Source organism: Falco biarmicus, chromosome 4 (genome assembly GCF_023638135.1).
Source record: "Falco biarmicus isolate bFalBia1 chromosome 4, bFalBia1.pri, whole genome shotgun sequence".
In the NCBI taxonomy this organism is placed as follows: Eukaryota; Metazoa; Chordata; class Aves; order Falconiformes; family Falconidae; genus Falco; species Falco biarmicus.
Window position 1 is genome coordinate 19,375,417 of NC_079291.1, and position 22,593 is coordinate 19,398,009.

The 22,593-nt window shown below is 40.8% G+C and overlaps 1 protein-coding gene across 2 annotated transcripts in view; it reads right to left on the minus strand.

Moving 5' to 3' along the window:
* Positions 1–22,593, minus strand: part of BMPER (BMP binding endothelial regulator) — a 145,234-nt gene that overhangs the window by 51,787 nt on the left and 70,854 nt on the right. The window contains exons 7-11 of one of the 2 annotated variants that reach the window (XM_056338525.1): positions 19,155–19,254; positions 15,833–15,942; positions 15,085–15,225; positions 12,732–12,836; positions 7,186–7,231 (exon numbers count right to left, since the gene is read on the minus strand). In XM_056338525.1, coding sequence (XP_056194500.1) covers positions 7,186–7,231; positions 12,732–12,836; positions 15,085–15,225; positions 15,833–15,942; positions 19,155–19,254 — 502 coding nt within the window. The remainder of the gene's footprint in view (positions 1–7,185; positions 7,232–12,731; positions 12,837–15,084; positions 15,226–15,832; positions 15,943–19,154; positions 19,255–22,593) is intronic. The other variant, XM_056338526.1, reaches the window with a different exon arrangement.

Sequence of the window (22,593 nt, forward strand, 5' to 3'; positions counted from 1 at the left end):
GAAAATGGGGCTGAAGGGGACCCCAGGAGACATTACCTTTCCTTCTCCAGCTGTAATGTAGAATCACCTGTACCTGTTTTCTTCCTGACAGACGTTCCTCTAACCTGCCCTTAAAAAGCAGTAGCAACAGCAACCCTATGGACACCTCCAGCAACCTACTGCAGTGCTCAGCTGTCCTCGCTGTGAGTAAGGTTTTCCTGAAGTCTAACTTCTGTCTCCCTCACCGCATGGTGCAGTGCCATCACGGAGCTGGTACCTGGGAGATTGGTACTTTTCACCTAAAGTGCCACATGCATGCTTCTTTAGCTAAGCCACTAACTAGTCTTGGCATTGTTATTATGCCTGCGTCTGGCAACTAGGGACCAAAAAGTTGACGTTTTCAAGGACATCATGTCAACAGCTTCATTAGAAGTCACAGTGAAAGACATTTGATCAACACCTCTGGAAATCAGGCCCAAGAGACTTTAAGCAGAGCCTGAAAACCAAGACACTTAGATAAGAGACTGCTTTTTAAAATGAGCACCAATGAGGATATCAATAACTGTTTTTCAAAGGCCATAAAAAGACTGAATCTCCATAAATTGGCAGGAACCATATAGTATTTAATCACCAACAGGAAAGAAGAAAACCCTAGATGTTATATGGAGACCATCTGACTTTACCATTCCTAATCATACTGACATGTTTCTGATTTCCTTACATACTCATGTAATTATCTGCATAATGAATATCAAAAACATTTTATTACCTGCTCAGATTCTATTTCATTTTTTCAGGCTTTAATTTTTCTTTAAACATAATGACAACTTTTATGAAAACAAGGAAACTATCAACAAAAAAATCAACCCAAACGTCAGTGAAGAATTTAGAGGAGAAAACTGGTGTTTTGTCTGCATTTCTAGAGGCCAAGAACATGGACACGTTATACATGTTATAACTAACATATTGGGAAGGGGAGGCTGGTTCTTCACCTAAGCAAGTGTCTAAGAGGCAAGACATGAGAGGAACAAACATAATTTAGAGATGTGCAAGTAAAATTGATAGTACCAATGGGATCCAAAGGAAATATTTTTTTTTAATTTCTAATGTGTTATACAGAGTAATGTTGGTTTATGTTATGTTACATCGTGTCACATCATATGTCAACTTGATGCAGTGCAGTTAACATAAAAAAAGAATGTATTTTGGACTGGATAGCTGAATGTCTGATCCAAATTTCACTGTTTTCTTTAATAACCGAGGAAATGGAGGAGGGAAAATCTACCTAAAACCAGCCTGAATAATTGATTCTCTGATATCACTGTGTAAAACATTCTTGAAAGGTTTGCTAAAATTGTGGTGTTTAAAAAAAAAAAAAGTCCGCACCCTGCAAGAGTGTGTGCAGTAACTCAGGCACTGCCAGTAGGAAGAACTGGCTGGCCTAGAAATAAACCTTAAATACTGGGTGTAACAAGGCTGCAAAAGACAGGCAACATGTAAAGAGCTCCTGCCATTTTTAGGTTTTGGGTTGTTTATTTCCTTCTGGGAGCTTTCAATCACAGCATGGTTTATGGTTTGCTGCTTTTTTTTTCTCTTTCTTTTCTTCCCCACCCCCCCCACCCCCCACCCCCCCTTCCTTCTGAAACAAACCAGTCTTTCTGCTTGGCTGTTTTTGAAATCTATTGGAAGTACCAGTTCTCTACTTAGGATCGTGTGTGACTTGCTCCTCTGTTGGGGCATAACGGATGGAGAGGTGTTGCTGCCTCACCAAAGCTGCATTCTCCAACACCGGAATACGGATTTTACAAGCTTGGGCTAACGAGGCATATAGGGTCATAGGTGAAGAGCCTTCCTTTTTTTTTTTTTTTTTTCCTACAGTGAATTTTCTTGGCTTATTGCAGATACTCCTTGTCTCTACCAGCTGTCTAGGGTAGAGTTAGAAAAGGGCAATTATATACAATACCTCCTTCTAAGACTCTGTCAGGATTGAGCTATTTTCATTTTAGGGACTTTCTGAGCTAGACGTGGTATCTCTTCATTGATTAACCTTTGACAGACTTCTTTTCTGTGAATTTGCCCAGTCTCCCCTTGAACCCAAAAATGTTTTTAACATCCACAACATCCTTGGGCAAAACACATGAAGACCACTGCCTCTTGCTTGTTTTGAATCTGGCATTCATGTTCTTTGCTATCTTTTACTCATCTACACATACACATCAAGGCAAATATACCCATTCCCTCTCTGTCCCTGAAAATCATAGATTTTTCAGAGCTATGTTCAGGAGACTGTGATTTTCAAAGCACCTTAGGCACTCACCTCTGATTAGACATTATTGGGAGCTGGCTGCAAACACCTCTAAACCTCTTTTGGAAATCCTTCATTTAGGCTCCCAAATCAGTATTCAAAACTTCTGGCTTTCATAAAAGCTTTTGGGAGCTCAGCAGTTTTCACATTTGTTTTTTAAGCAACTAAATATGGACTTTTAAATACGGACGCTTTTACATTTAACAATCTTAAACTACATGTATGATTCATGCAGTTTGCTCAGCTCCCACCTAAGGCTCTACAGCTTACTTGCAAACTAATAATAATAGTATTTAGGTGCTAAAGTGAATACTATAGAACTCTTGGCATGTTTTCCTTGCATTTACAAATCATGTGCCTAATTCAAATAAAATAATGACTTTCATTAGAAAAGGTAACAAGGAAGGTAACTTTGGGCAAGGAATACCATTTCTGAAAACACTTTTATCTGTACAAAGAAAGCTGAAAAAGCAACAGCAAGGAAAAGAATATTTTAGGATTCCCAGATTTTTAACATACTGTTATAAGGAAAGAAAAGTTTATGAAATCACGACCTGTTTTGCCTAATACAGAAGCATAACAGTCTGAAAGACAACTCATTTCTAGTCAGTAGTATGCTGAGTAAAGGTACGAACAAATTGTTGAAATAAGTGCTTGCCACAGAGTATCTTTCTGCCTTCCACCCAATGCCTCCTCCCGCCCAACACACACCCCCTCGACAGTATCTACCCTTCCTAGAAAGGCGAGATAGATACACTGCTTGGTGGCGGCCAGACAGACCATCAGCACACACATCCCGACCAGCCAGAGAGCAGAGCATATTGGCTGGGCAGTTAGCACACTTGTAGCTCCAGAGCAGCCAGAGGATATATTGTCTCTAGCTGGGTTTATTATTTGTTGGGATATAAAGGAAATGGGACACAAATCCATAGGAAACCAGGCTGTGTTAGCTCTGGTGCTCATGGAATAGCTTGTTTTATTTTTTCAGGAGATCAGAGCAGTCAATTGAAGTCCAAGATGTCCAGATGTCTGGTCACACTCTTCTGGGCTTGTAGGTAGTTAAGAGTGGCCAAGAAAAATATACTTTAAATTATAACTAAAATTGGTTTGGACACTTTCTAAGTAAAGAGAGGGAGGAAAAAATACAAGTTTACCAGTTAAGGGTGTTCTGGTTGTACATCTATAATTCAAAAAGATCTCAGCTTTTTCAAAATAAACTGAAACTTTGAATGCAATTAGCCCATATGCTGAATTAAGCCCTAAATCAAACAGAACACATTATTAACTTTTGAAAACTAGCTACAGAACACGCATAATAGAATTTCATTAGTTTTTCTGTTAAAAATGCATAGCCATAGAGTACTTTCCTCATAACTGCTGCATAGTGCAGCTTGATATAATACATGTTACAAGGTGTGGTGTCAAAAAGTCCACAGGAGTCTTTATGGTCTATTTCATAAACAAAGAAGCTATTCCAATTTGTCCAAATACATATTTATACAGTAGACCATCACAGCTGAAAAGTCTGAGGAGGTAAATAATGAACAGCATTCCATTATGAATAAACAATTGCAGCCTTTTTGTTGATGTTTTTCTCCATGGCAAGGAAATAACACAAAAAACAGGACCAGCAGGGTCCTATGTGGTCCTTCAGTCCCACTCTTTGCTCTCACCGGTACCTACAATGCATAACCCCACCTTTTTTCTTCTTCTTTTTTTTTTTTTTTTCTTTTCTTTTCTTTGGAGAGTCAGCACTTTTTACAGTATTTCTCTAAAAACACATAAAAAGAATGCAGGACCAGGTAAAAGTACCAACCTTTTACACCTAAGGCTGCGTCCATATGCCCTTGAATTTGGTTTAGCTCCATTGGTCATTTGGTCAACTAAAAAAGCTGCAGAATGATTTGCGATGAACAAAATTTTCTGCCCCAAAAGAGGCCTTTACTGCGAAATTAATCATGCCTACTGCTAGACCTAGATGATTGCAGTCCACTTTGAAAAAACTTCATCCATAAAGCCTCACAATGACTTGGGTAAGACTGTGTTAGGATTATTGATCATGACTGAAATACATCTACACAGCTGCAGTAGGAAGCTTTCGTACTGCATGCTGCAATTTCAGCAAGGCCTATCAACTCTTTTTTTTCGCCAAGAACAAAGATTTAACCTCCACTGCAAATTCCCATCTTTGTCTGGGGTTTAGGGCAGCCTGTTAATGTTATTTGAACTCAGGTTTAGTGTTTTCTTTTTTTCATATGAAAATGACCGTGGTCTAACATAGGATTACTAATTTATGGAATTGACGTCAGTGGTGATTTTTCTAGATCAAGCCCAAAAGAGTACATTTCATTACATTTTTACAGCAGCATAAACTAAACTGTTGAATTTTCCACTGGTATGACCACTGTGTTTAATTAGTGATAACTGTACGCCAGCCATGGAGCTTAAGCAGCAACATGCCAAAACTAACCATAGTTAACTTCAGCAACAGTAGACAAAAGAGACTCTCCAACCCTTTAGGAGACGAGGTACTTTTTCTCTCTGTAACAAACTACTTTGAAAATAATCCTTTGATATTTTTTTTCCAGTTTAAAGTGTATCCTTTAACAACATGACTGTTTTTGACCCATTTCATAGAAATTGGCTGCATTTAAACGGCACTCAAAGCTCTCCTGTGTACAGTATGTTCTTGTACCTCCTATGTTGTTTTTACTTTGGAAAATTAATATCTGCTGTACCGCCAGAAACGTTTGGTGTGTTAATATGTGGAGAGAGGTTCAACATGAGTGGGTGGGTGAGGGAAAGGGATGTAAATGTACATCTTATCTCATCAGAAATTGGCTGAATTAGCAGGGTTTCTAATAACTATCTGAGATAGTGATCATCACTGAAATCCTTTTGCCTTTTGCCTGTCTTACGTCATGATGAGATTTACAGCACTTCTGGCAGAAAGGTGGAATTAGTTCCTTGCAAATGGCAACTGTTAAAACGTTAATGTTAGAACAGCTAGTGAGAGCCACCACTGCTGTATGACAGTGGGTATTTAAGCTTTCTGATGACATTACCTGATAAAAGCTATGAACAGTCTTTTAATCATAAGAGCTTAGAGTCAGCTCAGCATCAGCTCTCCAAATACTAAATGGGTCCACAGCGAGACACCTCTCCAAAAAAAGGACGCTTCTCTTTCATGTGCAGCAGAAAAGCGTGCCACTGCAGGACGATGCCATGAGCCTCCCAGCCTCACATACAGCCAGGGCAGTGCAGACAGGACCCATAAGAAGAGGCTAAGGGAATAAGGGGTTTTTATTCTGAAGGCTTCAGGGAGACCTAAGAGCTGTCTGCCAGTACCTAGAAGGAGGTTATTGGGAAGATGGAGCCATGCTTTTCGTAGGTCTGCATGGCAGGAGGACAAGTAACAATAAGCGGCCCTTAATTTCATGTCTTGTAGTCATGACCATTCCCTTCTTATATCATCAAGAAGTTCTGTCATTTTAGGTAACCTGGTTCCTAGGCGAGTTATTTTTACTTTGAAGAAATCTGGGTTTTGCCTCTTTGTCCCATGAAACAATTTTTACAAGTCATCATTCTCTGGCAGCATTTCTGAAGGAGTCACTGTACTGTCTTCTTTCTGACCCCATACAGTAGAGAGTCTCCAGTGCTTTGAGGGAACGGCTGGCCCCATTATGTTCCTCACCCTCTCATGTTACAAAAGAACACGTGAGAATGGTTAAATGAGACTGAAATATAAGAACAGAAGCAAGACAGAGATTGATAAATTTGTGACACTAATGACATGTCATGTGCGAGCAGGGGTCTATGCAAATTTATTCTCCCTTGAAGCTGAGCTAACGTGAAATCAACTGCTGGTCAGTTGAATCCTCTTTCATTTCTCCCTCTGCTCAGTATTATTTCAAGTGTTTCTGAGGCTGCCACTTGTATTTAATTTCATTTTGATACTGAAGACTTGCAAACTAGATTTATTTTGTCACAAGTTACATGTTTCAAAATACTTGAGCTGCAGAGTGGAAAAACAGGTATTTAGCATATGGAATCTGTGAAAGCCAAGAGTACCCAGAACTGGGCTGATCAGCAAAACCAATTTGATTTTAAACAAAAGAATAGGAAACACTCTCCTAAAAACCTGTTCCTTCTTTCAGAAGCCTTCCTATAAATCATAAACCCCCATTTTAGCAGTCTGTCCCTATTTGGTAAAATACTTAAACATGTCATGAAGGAAATAAGTAATTGTGTCCTGTCAACTTCAGTGAAGACAGGTCTCCCTGTTGATTTAAATAGGACAAGTTTAAAGATAAGTATTTAAGTGCTTTGCCGATTAGGAGAGAACACAAGTGATATCATAAAGTTGATCATTCCTAAAGTGAAGAGTAAAGGGATAAAAAGGTGATGGTTGAGCTAAACATCACACAGACAGAAAGACACCTTTCTATTGTACTTTCCACTGCTGCCCCAGACTGTATCTCAGATTTCTGACACCCTTTTTTAACTCTCACAATTCATCTGCAAAGATGTGGGATTATATCTACACATAGCTGGGCTGGGCAGGTATAAAAGGTACCCAGTCCTAAAAGTTACAACTCTATTCATTTGCTTATTTTATTACCTATAAATTTCACAGGCCAACTATATCCTTCAAAAAGCAGCACCTCAGATTTGACAAAAATAGTGTCATTTGGAAAAAATAAAATAAAATGAAAACAAAGTACTCAGGCATTTGATTCTAAATTTACAGATTTATAGGAGGCAAAATCTGTGGCCAGCAATAATCACCTGCCCTTTAGCCACCTCTAAAAAGAAGGCAGAAAAAGCAAACATACTTCTACTATATTTGTTTTCTCTGAAAGAATAAAAAAGAATTTAAAGAATGTGAAGAAAGAACTTACTTTCAGTGCAAATAGGACAGCATCCTTTTCTGTTCAGGATTTTACCCTAATTGGGAGAAAGACAGGCTGATTTAATGAAAAAGGTTTTGAAGCAATGACTGTGTCATGTTGTAAGGCTGGATAAGCTTTTGAAAATAGTTCAGGTTGTGTTTGAACTCAATGCCCTGGTTACAGCTTCAAATATCAGGTGCTAAAAACAGACAGAACTATTCAAAGAGCTTCCTGGCAGTCGTATAAGAAATGAAATACTAAAAGGGTTCTCTGTTACCACTTCTCTCTTTAGAGAGAGTGTGAGACTGTTTTGGACTCATGTATTCACGGATATCGAAAGCAGACTAGTCATTGAGTTAACAAGATCACTACCTTCTTGTGCACCTCCCAAAATACATACATTTCCTATGTACACCCTTTTAGTGGCCACACAGAGGCAATCTGCTCCACACACACTCCCACAATTCGCCCCAAATCATTCACTTTTCCTACAAAAAGGAAGAAGGAAAGGAGGCATGGGTAGAGATCTAGTTTGACCAGATTTCTTTCACAGTTAGATCTTGTGGTACCTCTCACCAAATCATATTACCAAGCACAGACCAGTCTCCCCAGTGAAGTAAACGGGCATGCATCCAAGGATGTGCAACATCTAAAAGCAAACAATTTGGTCTTCTCATAGTAATATGGTCAAAAGGTTTGAGTCTTTATCTATCATTTGGCCCACATCAACTTTATTAATGGTTGTGTCTTGTACAAGGCTGGCCAGAAGCAGGAGGCATACCTCTGTGTATGTACATTCATGCTCCTTTTTAGTCATCATCAAATTAAAAGGCGCTCTATTTGATTTTACTTAAATTCCCTAAAGCTAACCATCAAGCTAGAGGATAAGCCTGCAAAATTTCAGACTGAACAATGTGTTTTTCCAAACACAACTGGCACGGATTATAACAGAACTTGTGGTACTGTTGGAGCTCACCTGCATTCCCATACAGGGTAGGAAGAGGCATATGGAGCTGTGCTCCTCTCCAGCACTGACTGTTTGCTCTAACAGTAGCTGAACACAGAGGAAGTCCCCTTTGTGGGACCACTGCTTCGGTTCCCCACCAAGCAGGTGAGCAAGGAGCAGCCAGCAAGAGTGAGCAAATGGAGCTGTGCTATTCTGCCCACACGACGGTGCAGAAAAGCTCATGAAAACAGACAAGAAATAGGCGGCAGGTCTATGCAGAGAGTGGGGAAGTGAGCACAGGCAGCAAGCCTATTGCTGTGTGCTTTGCTTTCTGCCTACAGCACTGCCAAGCTCTGACAATGTGCATGGGGAGAAATGAGCTGCAAGTATCTGCTGGCAGACTGGAGCAGAGCGCACTCTGTCCTGCTTGTGCCTGATGTACCCAGACGGCATGAATGAGAGCCTGGTGATGAGTGTCCTTGGGCTCATCACCCACAAGGCACCGAAGTTCACTGTAAGCTTGTCTTTGAATGTACAACTGCATGTGGACAGACCCGAGGCACATCTGGACATGAGAAAAGGGCTGGATCGGTTTCTGTGGCAGTGTGGGCAGTGCTTAGATATTTGTGTGACCACCAGGCCCCAGAGCAAATAGAACACCTGAGGACCAGGCTGCAACAGGGAGACGTACCAAGCACCTGCTAGGACAAAATCCTTTAAAGGAGGAACCGTTAAAACTGCACAGAAATAGGGAGCTTGGCAACACATATTTGTATGAACAGAAGACGTGCAGCTGAATGCCACACACTACACTGCACAGCCTTACCTCTCCGTTTCAGTAAGAGTTGAAATCATCAGCCGAGCTGGAAGTGGCAAGAATTCAAGTGAAATTGGAATCTCCAAAGCAGCCTGCTGAGGCTGGTTACTTGAGCCACCATGTTGGCCTGAGATCCTGTTTTTGTCTTGTAGAATAAGGAAACCCATTATTGCTAACATGTGCTGCAAGAGTTCGTTAGCATTCAGGGTTCCCTTAGGAGTGGGCTAAGTGATGTGATCCCATTTTTCCCTATGAATATTTATAAGCAGACCACATTTGAGTCTATTTATTTTGGGGGATTTTTCTTCTTTTTTATGAGGTTTTCAATTTTATGTCTGAGGTTTTTATTTTCTATTTTTTTAAGGCAAGACTAATTGTGGGGGGGAAGGGGTTGTTTGGTTGTGCAATAGCAACAGCTGTTGTTTTTTTGTTCCTCATTTGGCACTAGAGTAAAAACAGCAACTTTTTGTTTGTAATAATAACAGATGTGTATAACATTAAATGCAGTCTGTGCTAGAGATGGGAGAACGTGTTCTGAATAAATTTTCAACTCACTTGAAGTTCACGGGTTCAAAATTTACCCACAAAATCGAACTCTGCAAATGTCTTCACATGCCGTGAATTTAATTCTATTAAATGTTGCACAGCCCTGGAACTCAGAGAAGGCTGTATGCTGTAAAATTCACCAGGGTCTCCTCTTATCAGTACAAAAAGAGACATGTCCATGACCACTGACCACTACCACAGGCTTGCATTGTTAGTGGGGAATGCAAAGGCATAAGGAGAGGAGGTGAGGTGGAAAATGATAAGGAAGGGTAATTGGAAAGGAGATGGCACAAGGCAAGAAAGAGGCTGGAGCAGGGCTAGCTAGGGCAAGTGAATTACAAATTAGGTAAGAAAAGGTCTAAAGGGTCTCTGAAACTCAGTCTTGCCATGTGTTGAGATTACTCCCTTTCTATAAAGTATTTAAGCATGTGTTTAAGTTTAAGCACACATGGAGGGCCTACTACCTTCAGCAGGACTGGACACATGCTTAATAGCTTTGCTGGATGGGGGCCAGTGTGTACCACACCTTGCAGGCTGAAACTTCAGGTAACTGAGAGAGGGGATATATACGTGGAGTCAGTGGTCAGAAAGTAAGAAACAGAAACCACAAGCCACAAGGCTCACTAGAAGCCCAAGGAGGACCGATTTTACTATAAATTTGACAGAAGCGAGATGTATTGCCTCCACTGCAGATGAAAAGAAGCTAAGAAAGACACTTCCTGTAGTTACTGATTCAGGGTTAACTGCTCCAAAAAGAAAAGAATAAAAGAAACAGAAAAATGTGCCTAGCCCTATGAAGAAAATGAAAGAAATGGCAGAAACAGTCTTAGAAAATACGTCAGCCTGCTGCCAGCACATTGAATAATACAAATGGTTGCATGGTATTGGAAATTTCTGCAGAATTACTGCTTTGAAACCCAACCTATCAAGAAATAATTGACCAAAATCTATATTGATCAATTAAATAATATTCCATTAAAAAAAAAAAAAAACCCAAAGCAAAAAACCGCACACACAACGCCATGCAAAGAGTATTAAGACTGCATGGTAAAGCATTTAAGTCAAGGAATAATATTGTAAGTTCCTTGTGAATCTTCAATCCTCTCACACTCAGTTGTGTGTATCGTAACACAGCTTTAATAAGATAACTTTATCTGCCTCGACACCCTGAGGGACACTGAAAAGCATTTTATTCCACAGCAGTCTTCAGCAGTCAGTAGAGATCGCTTACTGCCAGAAATATTGTGAAGAGAGAAAAGAAATGGAGTTCACATCCCTACAGTCTGCAGAGACAGCAGCATAACTCTATGCATGATATCCAGACTTTCAGTATCAGAATCACTAGTATATCTTTATCTTGAATAATGTGGTTTGCTTAATTAATGTTTATAGTTTTGTGACAGGATACTTTATCAAAGAGAGCAGAGCACAGATGAAAATTAGAAGATTTAAATCCATTAGCATACACATTTTGCTTTAAAATTACTTGATACCCACGTGGAATAGGAAAATAAATCTCAAAGAATAAATTCTTTCGCCTGTTTGTCCTTCCAATTTAGCTTTAGAAAGAGCAGAATATAATGTGTACCTGTGGAGGAGGGTGGGTTTGCATGCAGCTGGCTGTCAACTCCGTTTTATGGAGGGGAGCAGGGTGACTGGTTAGATACTGGAGGTAATGGTGATGCAGGGTAACAAAACTGGTCTTTTCACCCCTGAGGAACTGGACCTTGTCTGAGGACGCAACCCAGACATCCAGGGCTATTTAGGACTTCACATTAACCTTGGAGCAGATTGCATAGCAGCACTGACTGCATTCGTCTTTCGGTTATGCTGCCACAGGACTGTGGATGGTGAATTTTTGCCCACTACTATTTTAATTTCAGAAACCACTTCAACTGATCATTTCAATGCTCAAATTTATATATATGTGTACTGCTGAAGTGGTGTATTTCACTTAAGATCTATATTAAGTCATATTAGTTATTTAGTCTCGGAAGCATCTTAAAGTTCTGAAACGCATCAGCACAGGGAAAATATAAATGAGATGCAAGGTGTGCCAGGTTCTCAGCTAACAAATAATTTGGAGACATCTTAGGAGTCTAAGCTTCCACCTCCTGCTTATACTGTGAATGGCCTGAATGGAGCAAACCTGACTGCCACAAGCCACATCAGGTTCCCAGAGCAGCTCTATTAGTTCACACTTGGTTAGAGGTATGCAACATCTCATGTGAGGCCCATTAACAGGAGAACTGCCCTCTGCAGTGAGTGCCACGGTGACAGGAGAAGGATGTCCCCTCTTCTGAGGATGCAAGCATCGCTCTAGCAGCCCACCGTCACAGCATAACAGGGAACACCAAGGTACAGACTCTCTATTCTACCACTGCTTCTGGCTGTCAGAAGTTTACACGTATAAAATTTTACAAACTAGAGTTTGTCATTTAAAACCTAGGTGTCTGTGACTCATGTTTTCCCCACTGGCTTCCAGGATGGCGAAGGAAACACTGAGGTGTAATGCTAACGACTTGGCTTTCTCTTACGCAGTTCTGTTCAAAGATCTGCCCCTACATGGTGTGCTATTTAGAGCTCCCTCTTCTGAAAGCTTAAGCAATTAAAACAAAATAATTTGTCAGTTACAGAAATCCAAGAAACCAAGGCTGACTTTAGCTTGAGGTTTCAAGTCATGCTGATTTTTGAAGCAATTAGGTAAAGTTACAATTACACCACTCCTTGGGTTCTTTTCAGATTTTCAAATACAAAATACTCAGGCTGCAACCTTAGAGAAAGTGGCATCGCTTGATTGAAATCAATTTGCATTGCTTTGTCTAATTTACATTTTCAACCAAGTATTAAGGTTCATATGCACTGAGAAATGCAAGTACAACAACTTCCTGTGGCTTGCCTCGACAATATACATGCTCTCAAAATATTAACATAGTCATCTCACCACTCTATAAAGCTATTAAATATGTGAAAGAGATGTTCCAGTGCAGATACTCAGCACAAAGAAAGTGAAAGGGAGGAGGAGAAAAGAAGCACAGAGCCTTCAGAGCAAGGTAAGCGGTGGGAAGCCTGTATTCAAGGTAGCAGTAGCATACTTGGGGAACATCAGCTTAAATTAATATGCCAGAGGATCCCTGCTTTCCAGTCTGCATTTCCCAGTGCCATGCCCACACTTCCAAGAAACACTGAAAAAGATAATGGTGGAGAAAAAAAGAGAAGAAAGCTCTGTTCTTTTAAAAAACTCACTTGAGGACAGCTGCTGACTGGAATGCACTGTTTCTTGCGACACTCTGTCTTGCCTTTCACACAAGCACAGATGGTGCAGTTCACAGAGGACCACATCTCTCCATCCTGCAAGAGGGAACATGATATAGTATCAGCTGGGGTGGCAACAGGAAGCTATTTCAGCAATGTATCATTGCACAAGAAAGGATGACTTTCCCTGTTGGCACTGTGTCATTGTTTAGTCTAAATTATTTTGAGGTGTCTGTCCATGGCCAGTCAGATTAAAGACAAAGATCAAATTCAGCCAGGTTTTCTTCCCTTTGGTCCTCTAGGTCAGAAATTAATTTTTCCAAGGCTAACCAAATCATATTTGCATATTTGCAGTGTCCTGGTTATTTGCATTGTTTTCTCTCCAGTATGTGTCTGAGATGTGATCACACCTACCACGAATTTTCATTTAAGCTCACATAATTAGAAAAACCTGCTTCATTGGGTTGAGTGACGTCTTTAAGTTGTTGCACGTGAAAGTATTTGATTAAGATGTCAGCATATAGTGAATTTATTCCCAGATGCAGCATCATTTTGACTTAGGACAGGAATGGCTGAAAAATGAATTCTAATTTAGATTACTTACAGCATTTTCATAGATACTTGATATGCTAAACATCTGAAAATGTTTAGAAGACAGTGTGGAACTTCTCCAATGCAAAGCAGGTAAGACAGTCTACATATTGCTCTTAAAGTATTAGGTGCAGAGCAAAATATGCCTCATAGTCTTGTCCCCACTTACTTGGGAAGGATTGCTTGTGGAACTGCCCTGGATCCTTTTTACAGTGTTGCGTTTGCCAAGTGTGGTTCCTAAAACATTCTGTCTCACCCACTTACAGTCTTGTGCTAGCCCGCTTAGAGCCAAAACGTGCATGTTTTCTGTTTAGAGGGCTGCTATGAAAGAAGGGTGAGGATAGACCTGACAGGAACAGGCAGTCCAACCAGACAGCTGTGAACAATTATGTGCCCACCTCAACATGACGTTCTGACCAGGGAGAAAAACAGACTAAATCTGAAATACCAAGGAGCCTAACTTATTCAGCACAGCATGCTTGGTCGAAGGCCGTGTCTCTCCCCTGCCTTTTGTTTCCAGGCCATGTTACAATTGCCTGGTGTTCCTGATGGAGCACATGTTCTTGTGGGCCTCTAATGACTGCTACGGTAACAGAATATATCCCAGCTGACTGCATGCAGCTACCTTGATTTTTTCGTCTCACAGCTGTTTTTGCGCAGGAGTACAAAAACACATTCGCTGTGCCCGTCCTACCTGTGTTAGACCATTAACTTCGACAGAGCGATGCTGGATTTGCCTTTTTGCACACAAGGCCAGAAATGGGTGTACTGTCTCGTTACTTTTTCTCACTCCATATAATACTTAGTAATATAATAAAATCTTCACAAGAAGCAGAATATTTTAGTTGGGTGCCTAAGAAGCAGGCATTTGTTCCTGAAGCACAATAGCACCAGTGTGAAAGTGCCAATCAGATGGAGTATAGTCTCAGCATACAGTACGTTCACATGTAATTTCCAGAATAAACACTTTGGCTATGTACACAAAAGATGGAATAAATGGAAAGCAATTCTGGCTGAGCAAACCAAGTATTTGCAAAGGATTTAACATTTGATCTGATTCAAGGGTCTCTTAATTCACAGATGGCCCAGGAGGTGACAGAATCTTTTTCTGACCCAGTGTGAAAAAAGCCGCACCACTTGGAAAAACAAACAGGGTCTCAGCAATAGCAGAAGTGTTCTGCAGGGAATCCCTTGTGATTTGAAAACATTGGGTGAGAGTGCAGGAGATAACAGTTATTACATATAAGATGTCAGGGGTGCTGTCCTTAGCAGAGACATGAAATGTAGTAAATCAAGATGTGTAACTTGCAGCCAAGATGAACTCCACAAAGCTCCTCTTGGCTCAGCTGTGGAAGAGACTCTGGATCAGCAGATAAAGCCTATGTACTACTCAGAATATCTTCTCCATGAATTTCAGTGTTTGTTTGGGAAAGCAGAGCATTACTACCTCTTACTAAAAATGCATTACTTGTCATGAAACAGCAGCTTGAATCTCTGCAAGCAGAGAAGGAGAAAACATGTCACATGAAGGAGCAACTTATCTTTAACTGCTGTGTATCAACAGAATTTACACTAACTCACAAAAAAAACCCCAGCAGATGGCAAATTTTGAAAAACTTTGGCTCTGAGTTGTTCCATCATCAACCAGGTTGGTGAGGATTCTGCTAAAAAAGCCACAATACTAATTTACAGTAAACTCGTGTTGTTTCAGCTGTTACAATGGCATCTATTCTTGAGCCACCTGACACTTTACCTGGAAGATCTTATTGCCAAACTTGCACACTTTCACTTCCTCAGGAAAGATATAGGAGACACACTCCTTGCAGCAGTGGTCTTTTTTTTTATTGCATTCACCGGGAAGTAAGCACCTCTTCTTACACAGCACTGTTGAATCCTAGGCAAAAGGACAAAAGGAAATCATTAAATCGTCACCAAGATGTCTGTGTTCTTGTGTGTCCCTACCATAACATTTCTGCTTGCTCAGTTACTGCATCCGCCCAAGCTATGGCCCAGCTGCTGTGAACAGGTCAGCTCAGAGAAAATAAAAATTATTTACCAGATTTATGGAATCTTCCATGGTTTGTGAGGCTAAAGCCCAGCTCTTACTTCTGTTGGCCTGCAAAATCTGACTGATTTGGTGACGCTAATTTTTCTGCCTAGATGCAAAAGTGCAAGTGGTCACAGTGAAAGAAATCACTGCCTTTCAGCAGAGACGTGGTAATTCACCATTTAGAAAATCTTGCACCGTAATGCAAACTTAAGGAGGATCATGCAATCTGAGTAACTTCATTTTGCATCACACAGTCAGGTGCCATGTCTCAGCTGCGGCAGTCAGTAACTTTTTAAACTTTCCTAGTGCAAGTGCTCTTCAGATCAGATTCTCAAGGACCACACAAGATGCCAAAGAAGAACAGTATTGGGGCTTACAGTTCCACAGCCTACAAACTACTGCTAAGCCAGAGAACCAGCAGCACACAATACCAAAGCAATTATGGACTTACCTTACATGTACACATTGTGCAATTGTCATAAATAAATGAGGATCCGTTATCGTACACATTGCTGTGAAAGAGGCAGCTTCCAAATGGGAGGTCAAACACTTTCCTCTGTCCTGAATATAAATAAACAGTAATAGAAACAGAATGTGGTTGAAAAGATGCCATATCGTCAACAAGAATAGTAGGGCTTATTGTCACCAGACCAAATTAATGTGCAATGTGTCATTTGCTATGTATTTCCATTTTGGTGTGAAAAAAATAGGTACTTTTAACAGTTGACTGTTCTTCTAGCACACATTCATCTGTACAAATTCTACCGTGGGAGGGAAAATAAATATGATTTATGGCATGCTTATATTGCAAAAATCTTACTTCTCCTTCTCACCATAAAGTGCACAGTGCAGCTAAAGGCATAAAAGCTAAGCACTGCAAACTCTTAGGGTAGGTACACTTAGACTAGTTTAAACAGCCTTTAACTTAATGCAATAACTTATCAAATAAAGCAGCCTTAACTGGTTTTAGTGTATCTACCTCAGGGGTTCACAGCAGCCAAACTAAAGCAAATCAGTGACACTGATGCAAAAAAGCCACAGGTGTTGTCTGGTCTCTTTAAGATAGCTTGGTGTACTGTTTTCACACAAGGCTGCAAGAAATACATGCATTTGCATTGTTTATGAGCAGATTGAGGGCAACACAAGATATTTAGTTTCCATAACCCATAAAATATTTGGGTTTCATGGGAGTGAGGCAAGGTTTAGAACACTACACAGGGAAGGCAGCACCAATATCAAATCCTTCCTGAAGTCCTGCAATCCTGCAAGCACTTTCAAATCCAAGCTGCAACACACTTGGCAGTTCTGCAAGCTTTTGTTATTCCTCAGCTTCTTTCCCAGCAGGTTATTTTACACAAGTGACCGTTATGACACATGAACATGAGCTCTTCATAAAAACACTGTATTTATCTTCCTGGTTTTGAATACCCTCCCTTGTTTACTCTTGGTGGCAGCCAGCTAATAAGTTATTTTATGAGTGGCTGCCAGTCTCCCAGCTTATAATTTCTGAGGTCTGATGTTAAATAGGCATCAATTCCAAGGTAGGGAATGGCCACTGTAAGTAGCTGTAGAACAGCTTAAAAGATAATGGTTCCATTTTACTTTGAGATACAAGCAAAAAAAAAGGATATGCACACAACAAAATCCATTGGATTAGCATTGAGTTTTTACAAATTAATGTTAAATTAACTATTAAACAGAAGTTAAGAAATAATTGCTATTGTTCAGTTAAAGACAATTTGAACATCTCTCTCTTGCAAATTAACTACCTTGGACTAATCTGTGCTTGCACAACCAGCCTTCCTTTTATGTGCATCTTTCTGAAAAGGTTTAATTTGTCTTGCAGGACTGACATATGAAATCAGTTGAGGATGCTCAGTAGCCCTAAAAGGAACTGGTCTACATACGTGCATCACTTATGGGCAAAGCCTAGCTGTAGTCCTGCCTGTAATAACACTTCTATTGCTATATGTGGGGCCAGGACTTCAATTGCATAACTTACATCAACAAGTGAACAAAAGCCCAGTTCTGTCTTACAGCCTCTTGCCATGCCTTGCAAACCACCCAGCACAATTCCAGGTGGCCAACCCGGTTCAAATAGCTGGTAAAAAAAACACTGAGAAAGGAGCTACCACTTTAAAAGACGTGGTGGTAAAGATATTGGCTTAATGGTCAGCTTTTCTGGCTCACAAACACTAGCTAAACTAATAACTCAAGTCCCAGTAGAGTCCACATCATTCTTCTGAGCTATATATGCTGAGCATCAGGAATTCAATTGCAGGGAGGTCCTCCATATGATACTTTAAAAACCATGCCTCAGCATCCCTGAAAGTGTTTCTCTTTCCCAATTGCCATGCAGTGTTCTACACCTCCCTTGGCTCTACCTCCACTCCAAAACTTTCAACACTTCCCTGTGAAGAGACATTATCTATTCACAGATACATGACATACTTCAGAGCAAAGACCACATAAAATAGAAATCATTATTATATAGTAAATGCATTTACAGACATTTCCAAGAGGAAAAAAAGAATCTGTAGAAAAATCCCCATGAAGCAGTGAAAAATTAAAGCTGGGTTTTGAATGCCCAGATCAAGGAGGTGAAGGCCCAGTTGGGAAAGCACAGAGTAGAGAGGACAAGCGTAGTTTACAGAAGGAAAGGAAAAATGCCTTCAGCCAAAATAGAAGCTTGATGTTTGGATTGTTCTCCTCTCCATTTAATTCCTCTCCTGTATTACTCTCTGGTGATGTGGTTAAATGTTCCAGGCAGATATTTATCTATAGCATGCCTCAATTACAAAATAACTAACTAACTAAATAAATTCAGGTTTGTTTCAAGCAGTTAAAAATGTTGAAGTATTATGAGAAGCTGGAACTCTCTATGGCTTGCTGTTTCCAAAGCTAGACCTCTCTGTTCCCCTAACCTGGCTCTGGAAATAGGATTTGGGTATTAGTAAAGATATAGTTAAAAGGACAAAATGTTTCTCTTGAAAAACTGGGAGCTATCAGCTCTGAAAATTTTCCAGAGTGAGTTACAACTTCATAGACCAAATTAAAACTAAGGTACTTGGTAGGATGAGAGGGATACATGCTGAGGAATGTTAACCTGTGGGATCTGTGGACTTGGGAAGAGCGAAATAAGGTCATAAGTCACTGCCTTCCTTGGCATGGCTTGGAAGAACTTGCCCTTCTTAGAGGTCAGTGACTTAATCCTTTAAAATGTGTTGGAAAGACGTAATTGAAAATATTCCTGGCTGAAACTGTGATTCCACCTTAAGAAGGCAACCATGAAGCAGACTCCTGGGTCCCTGGCCTCTCTGTAAACAGCATCTAAGAATGCAGTTTCAGTCCAGAAGTTTCCTCTGACCTGCATTTCCTCAAAAACAAGAATGCAAATGCACACTTGAATAAAAATATGAGCTGGTGAGGCCTTTTTCTTGTGGCAAACTCCAGCAAAATATTTCCTCCCACCTCAACATTCTTTGTAAAATATGCAGTGAAGGTGGGAAACATCTCTATATTTGTCTCTCTAAGCCAGCCAGCAAGTCTCTGTTCAAATGCTTCTCTGCAGGTGCTTGCTTAGTACCACCCATCACAACCCTGCACACTGACACCGAGTACCTGTTAAAACCTGTAGATTATAAACTCCACTGAGCAATACTGTCTCTTCCACCTCCCAGAATTTACCAGTATTGTAAAATACTGGTATAAGAGATGCTACACAGAAACATACCATATTAATTACAAAATTCCCAGGAAAAAAACCCACTCACCTAAGCATTTGGGGCAACACTGTCCAGCAGGAATGTGACTGAGGTGCTGGGGACATGAAAGAATGGGGCAGACTTCTTGGATGCACTGTGTCCTTCCACCCTGAAGGAAAATAGGCTCAGTTAGAAAAAAAAACAAAGCAAAATGTCAAGTAGACATGCACACACCCACACAGACGGGTAACAAGACTTGAAAAGCCTTAGCCAAAGCAGTATTTGCCAACAGAAATTTCTGCTTGCATCAGGCATAAAAGGAATGTGTACAACTGTCCTTCAACACTTTCTATATTGCTTGCAGAGACCTTGGATTATTCATATTTTTTAATTCCTTCAAGCAATGAATGTAATAGCTGAAGAAACAATATTTCTTGGTGGATATGAGAAAACCAGGGAGAATAAAATCATTATCCATGAACCCTTCCGGATGTTCAAACAAGTTATTGAGCAATTTTTTACATTATTCTTCACCTCCTGTGCCATGCCCTTCTAGGCTTGTCTGGGACAGGGATTAAGTGCTGAAGCAAGATGAGAGCAGGTGTTCTTCCACTATGCTCGTGACCTCAGAAACCAAATAAGCCAAAATCACTTAAGAAAGCACATTCTTGTTAGCCTTAGAGTCCAACTATGTAAACCCGGAAGGTCTGCTTTCTTCAGAAGACTGAAAACCAAGAGGGCATATGAAATTTTGAGAATGAATGTGGGGGGAAAACAGAAAAAATAAGCAACCTGGACAGGATATATCCTAGTGTATCAATAAATATCAGAAAGAGAGAGGCAAAGAGCACAGCAAAGAGGAAAGCACAATATATGTACGTCTAAGATTAAATCAGGCAAGTGATCTTTGTTCTCATTCTGCTCTGTTGCCTGATTACTTCACTGTGCTTATAGAATACTGTGTTAAGCTCTGGACCCTCTGCCAACATGTGATGCATATGCTTATGAGAGGTCCAGGTTGTTAAACTTTAAAAATCAGTCTGCCTTTGTCTCAACAAGGGAAGTCAGCCCTTTTCATCCAACTGCCTGCCTTGTTTATCACTCAGAGCTGCAGGCTCATCCCAACAATAAGCTTTGTGTTCCTGGATGCCGTGATGGAAGACTTATGAACAGTCTCCTCCCACCTACACGCTGGATGCCTCTCAGGGCTCCCTGGGGAAAGATGGAAAAAGCCGTTCATTTTGAAGAGCTCTGTGCCTAAAATGATGGTATGCCATTCCACTCCTAATGGCCTCAGTGAATCATGTAAAAGCTTTTACACACAGGCAGACCTGCATAACACTATTATACAGAAAACAACATACTGACTGTACCCCCATTCTACAATGAGTTTTCAGGCACTGAAGTGTACCTGTCCCGTGGGGCTACCAAAGCATCCTGAATGCACATGGCTAAGGACTGCTCGTAATTCTTTCACTGCAGCATGCAGGAACACAGAGTTTATTGTAGGCTGAAATGACTGCTCTAAATTAAGGGTCAGACCAGCAACTTGACAAAACTAAATGAATTCTTCACTGATGTTCCTTATGATGCTCAGGGAATAGCTCTGTGAGAGGAGACACAGGTGCAGAATGAAAGAGAAAATACCAAAGAGGGCTCTCTGAAGCAGTGCCGTCATTCAGCCCAGGGAAAAAGGCTAAGAGAAGACAAAGTTCAAACTTCGGTGACAATTCAACAAATGGGAAAGTAGGGCATGGAGACCTCAGACAACCTGGTGACAGGATCAGGGTTACAACCGTGGAAGATAAACCACCAGTCCTTTCTTGCAACCTTGCTTCTGTATTTAAGACTCACATATCCTATGCCTCTGTGGAACTGCTCTGGAGTCTGGGTTCTCTGACAGATTAAATCAAAGCTCAGGATTAGCACGTTATTGAGACGTTGCCTTTGCAGCCTGTTGTACAGATATTTTTTAAAATACAAAATGCCATGGATAATGTAAAATATTTCTTCATTTCAGCCTTTTGTTTATACCTTCTTTTTTACCTCTTCTATTGGCCTCTCCTCTGCACAAAACAAACTAGTATAGTTGCATCTCTCTCTTTAGCCTACTGCTACTCCTGCTTCCAGCTGTAGCAGTGCTTTTTAACACCAAACTATTATCTAACTTGCTGCTGTCCCAGATAGGTGCTTCCAGGCTTGAATATCATGCTAGGGTGCAAGTTCAAAGACAGTCTGAAACAAATCAACCTGCAGCATTTAAATAAGAGTAATTCCACTTGCCCCACAGAGCTTAGACAGAGAGCTTATTGGGCACTATAAGGAAATATCAAAACCTACACAATATTCCTGTTTTCTTAAAAGCCTCAGTCATTGCAATTCAAACCACACAACGCATTCAGAATACCAGCTTTCAAAGCAGTATTAACTAGTGCTGCCAGTGCTTTAAATTGCATGGAATAGAGCTGTGTAGAAAAAACAGTGCAACAAAAGTTCAACAAAAAAATCAAGGGAAAAAATAACTCTGGAGAGCAAAAAGATTGGCTCTGGATGGCCTAAGCCAGGGTGGGAACTGCACAGTAAACACCTTGCCTCCTCCACCTCCCAATTACATCTACAGCTTTTAGCTCACATTTCCCTGTTAAGCATAACATCTCCCAGGCAGCCAGAATATTCCAGGTCCAAAGCAGCACCTTCCAGTAAAATCAAACCTGAACTGGAAGCCAGCACAGACCAATAAAGTACAAATGACATCTGCTTCCTGTGAGAAATGCTATTCAAGAGCTAAGCAAATAAATCCTTGAGCAATAGCTAACGTGAAGCCTTAATCAGGGGATGCTGCTGCAGTCCACAGTCCTCTGGAGGTAACAGATTTGTAAGAAAGCTACAGCCTACAATGAAAAGATTCACTTTTCACCTCAGAGACAAACAAAACCGCTGAAACTTCTGCCACCACTTTGTAGCTGCAAAACAGAGCAAGAGGCTCCCCGGCATCGGCTCAGAGGGTGTTATGGGCTGAGGTGTTGTCTCATCTCAGCAGCTTCCTCAAGAGATGGAAAAGAGAAATAGCACTCTCTAACTCTCCCATGAAAGGTCCATCTTTGAGAAAGACAGATAATGAGTCTCCCCTAAAATTAAAGCATCGAGCTGGTCTAGCTACCCGCCCATCCACTTCTGCTAAGCTCCTACCTTGACTATGATACTTCACTGTTCAATAAGGACACAAGAAACTTGGCAGAGTTGAGAGACGCGCCCATCCAGGCTGTGGCTGACTTCACTGGAGACACTGGATGAGGGACAGAGCGCAGTTTCTGGGCAGGCTACCCACATGCCTGGTGCACAGCACGTATGCAGCCTGTGTGCTAGGGCAGACGGAGGGAAAAATGTCTGCAGAAAAAACTGTCTGTCCAAAAACTCTCCAAAGGCTGGCAGCCTGCTGCAACTCATCTTCAAGAGCCTTGAGCTTCATCTACCATTAGGGTGAGAACAGTGACCATCAACAACAGAG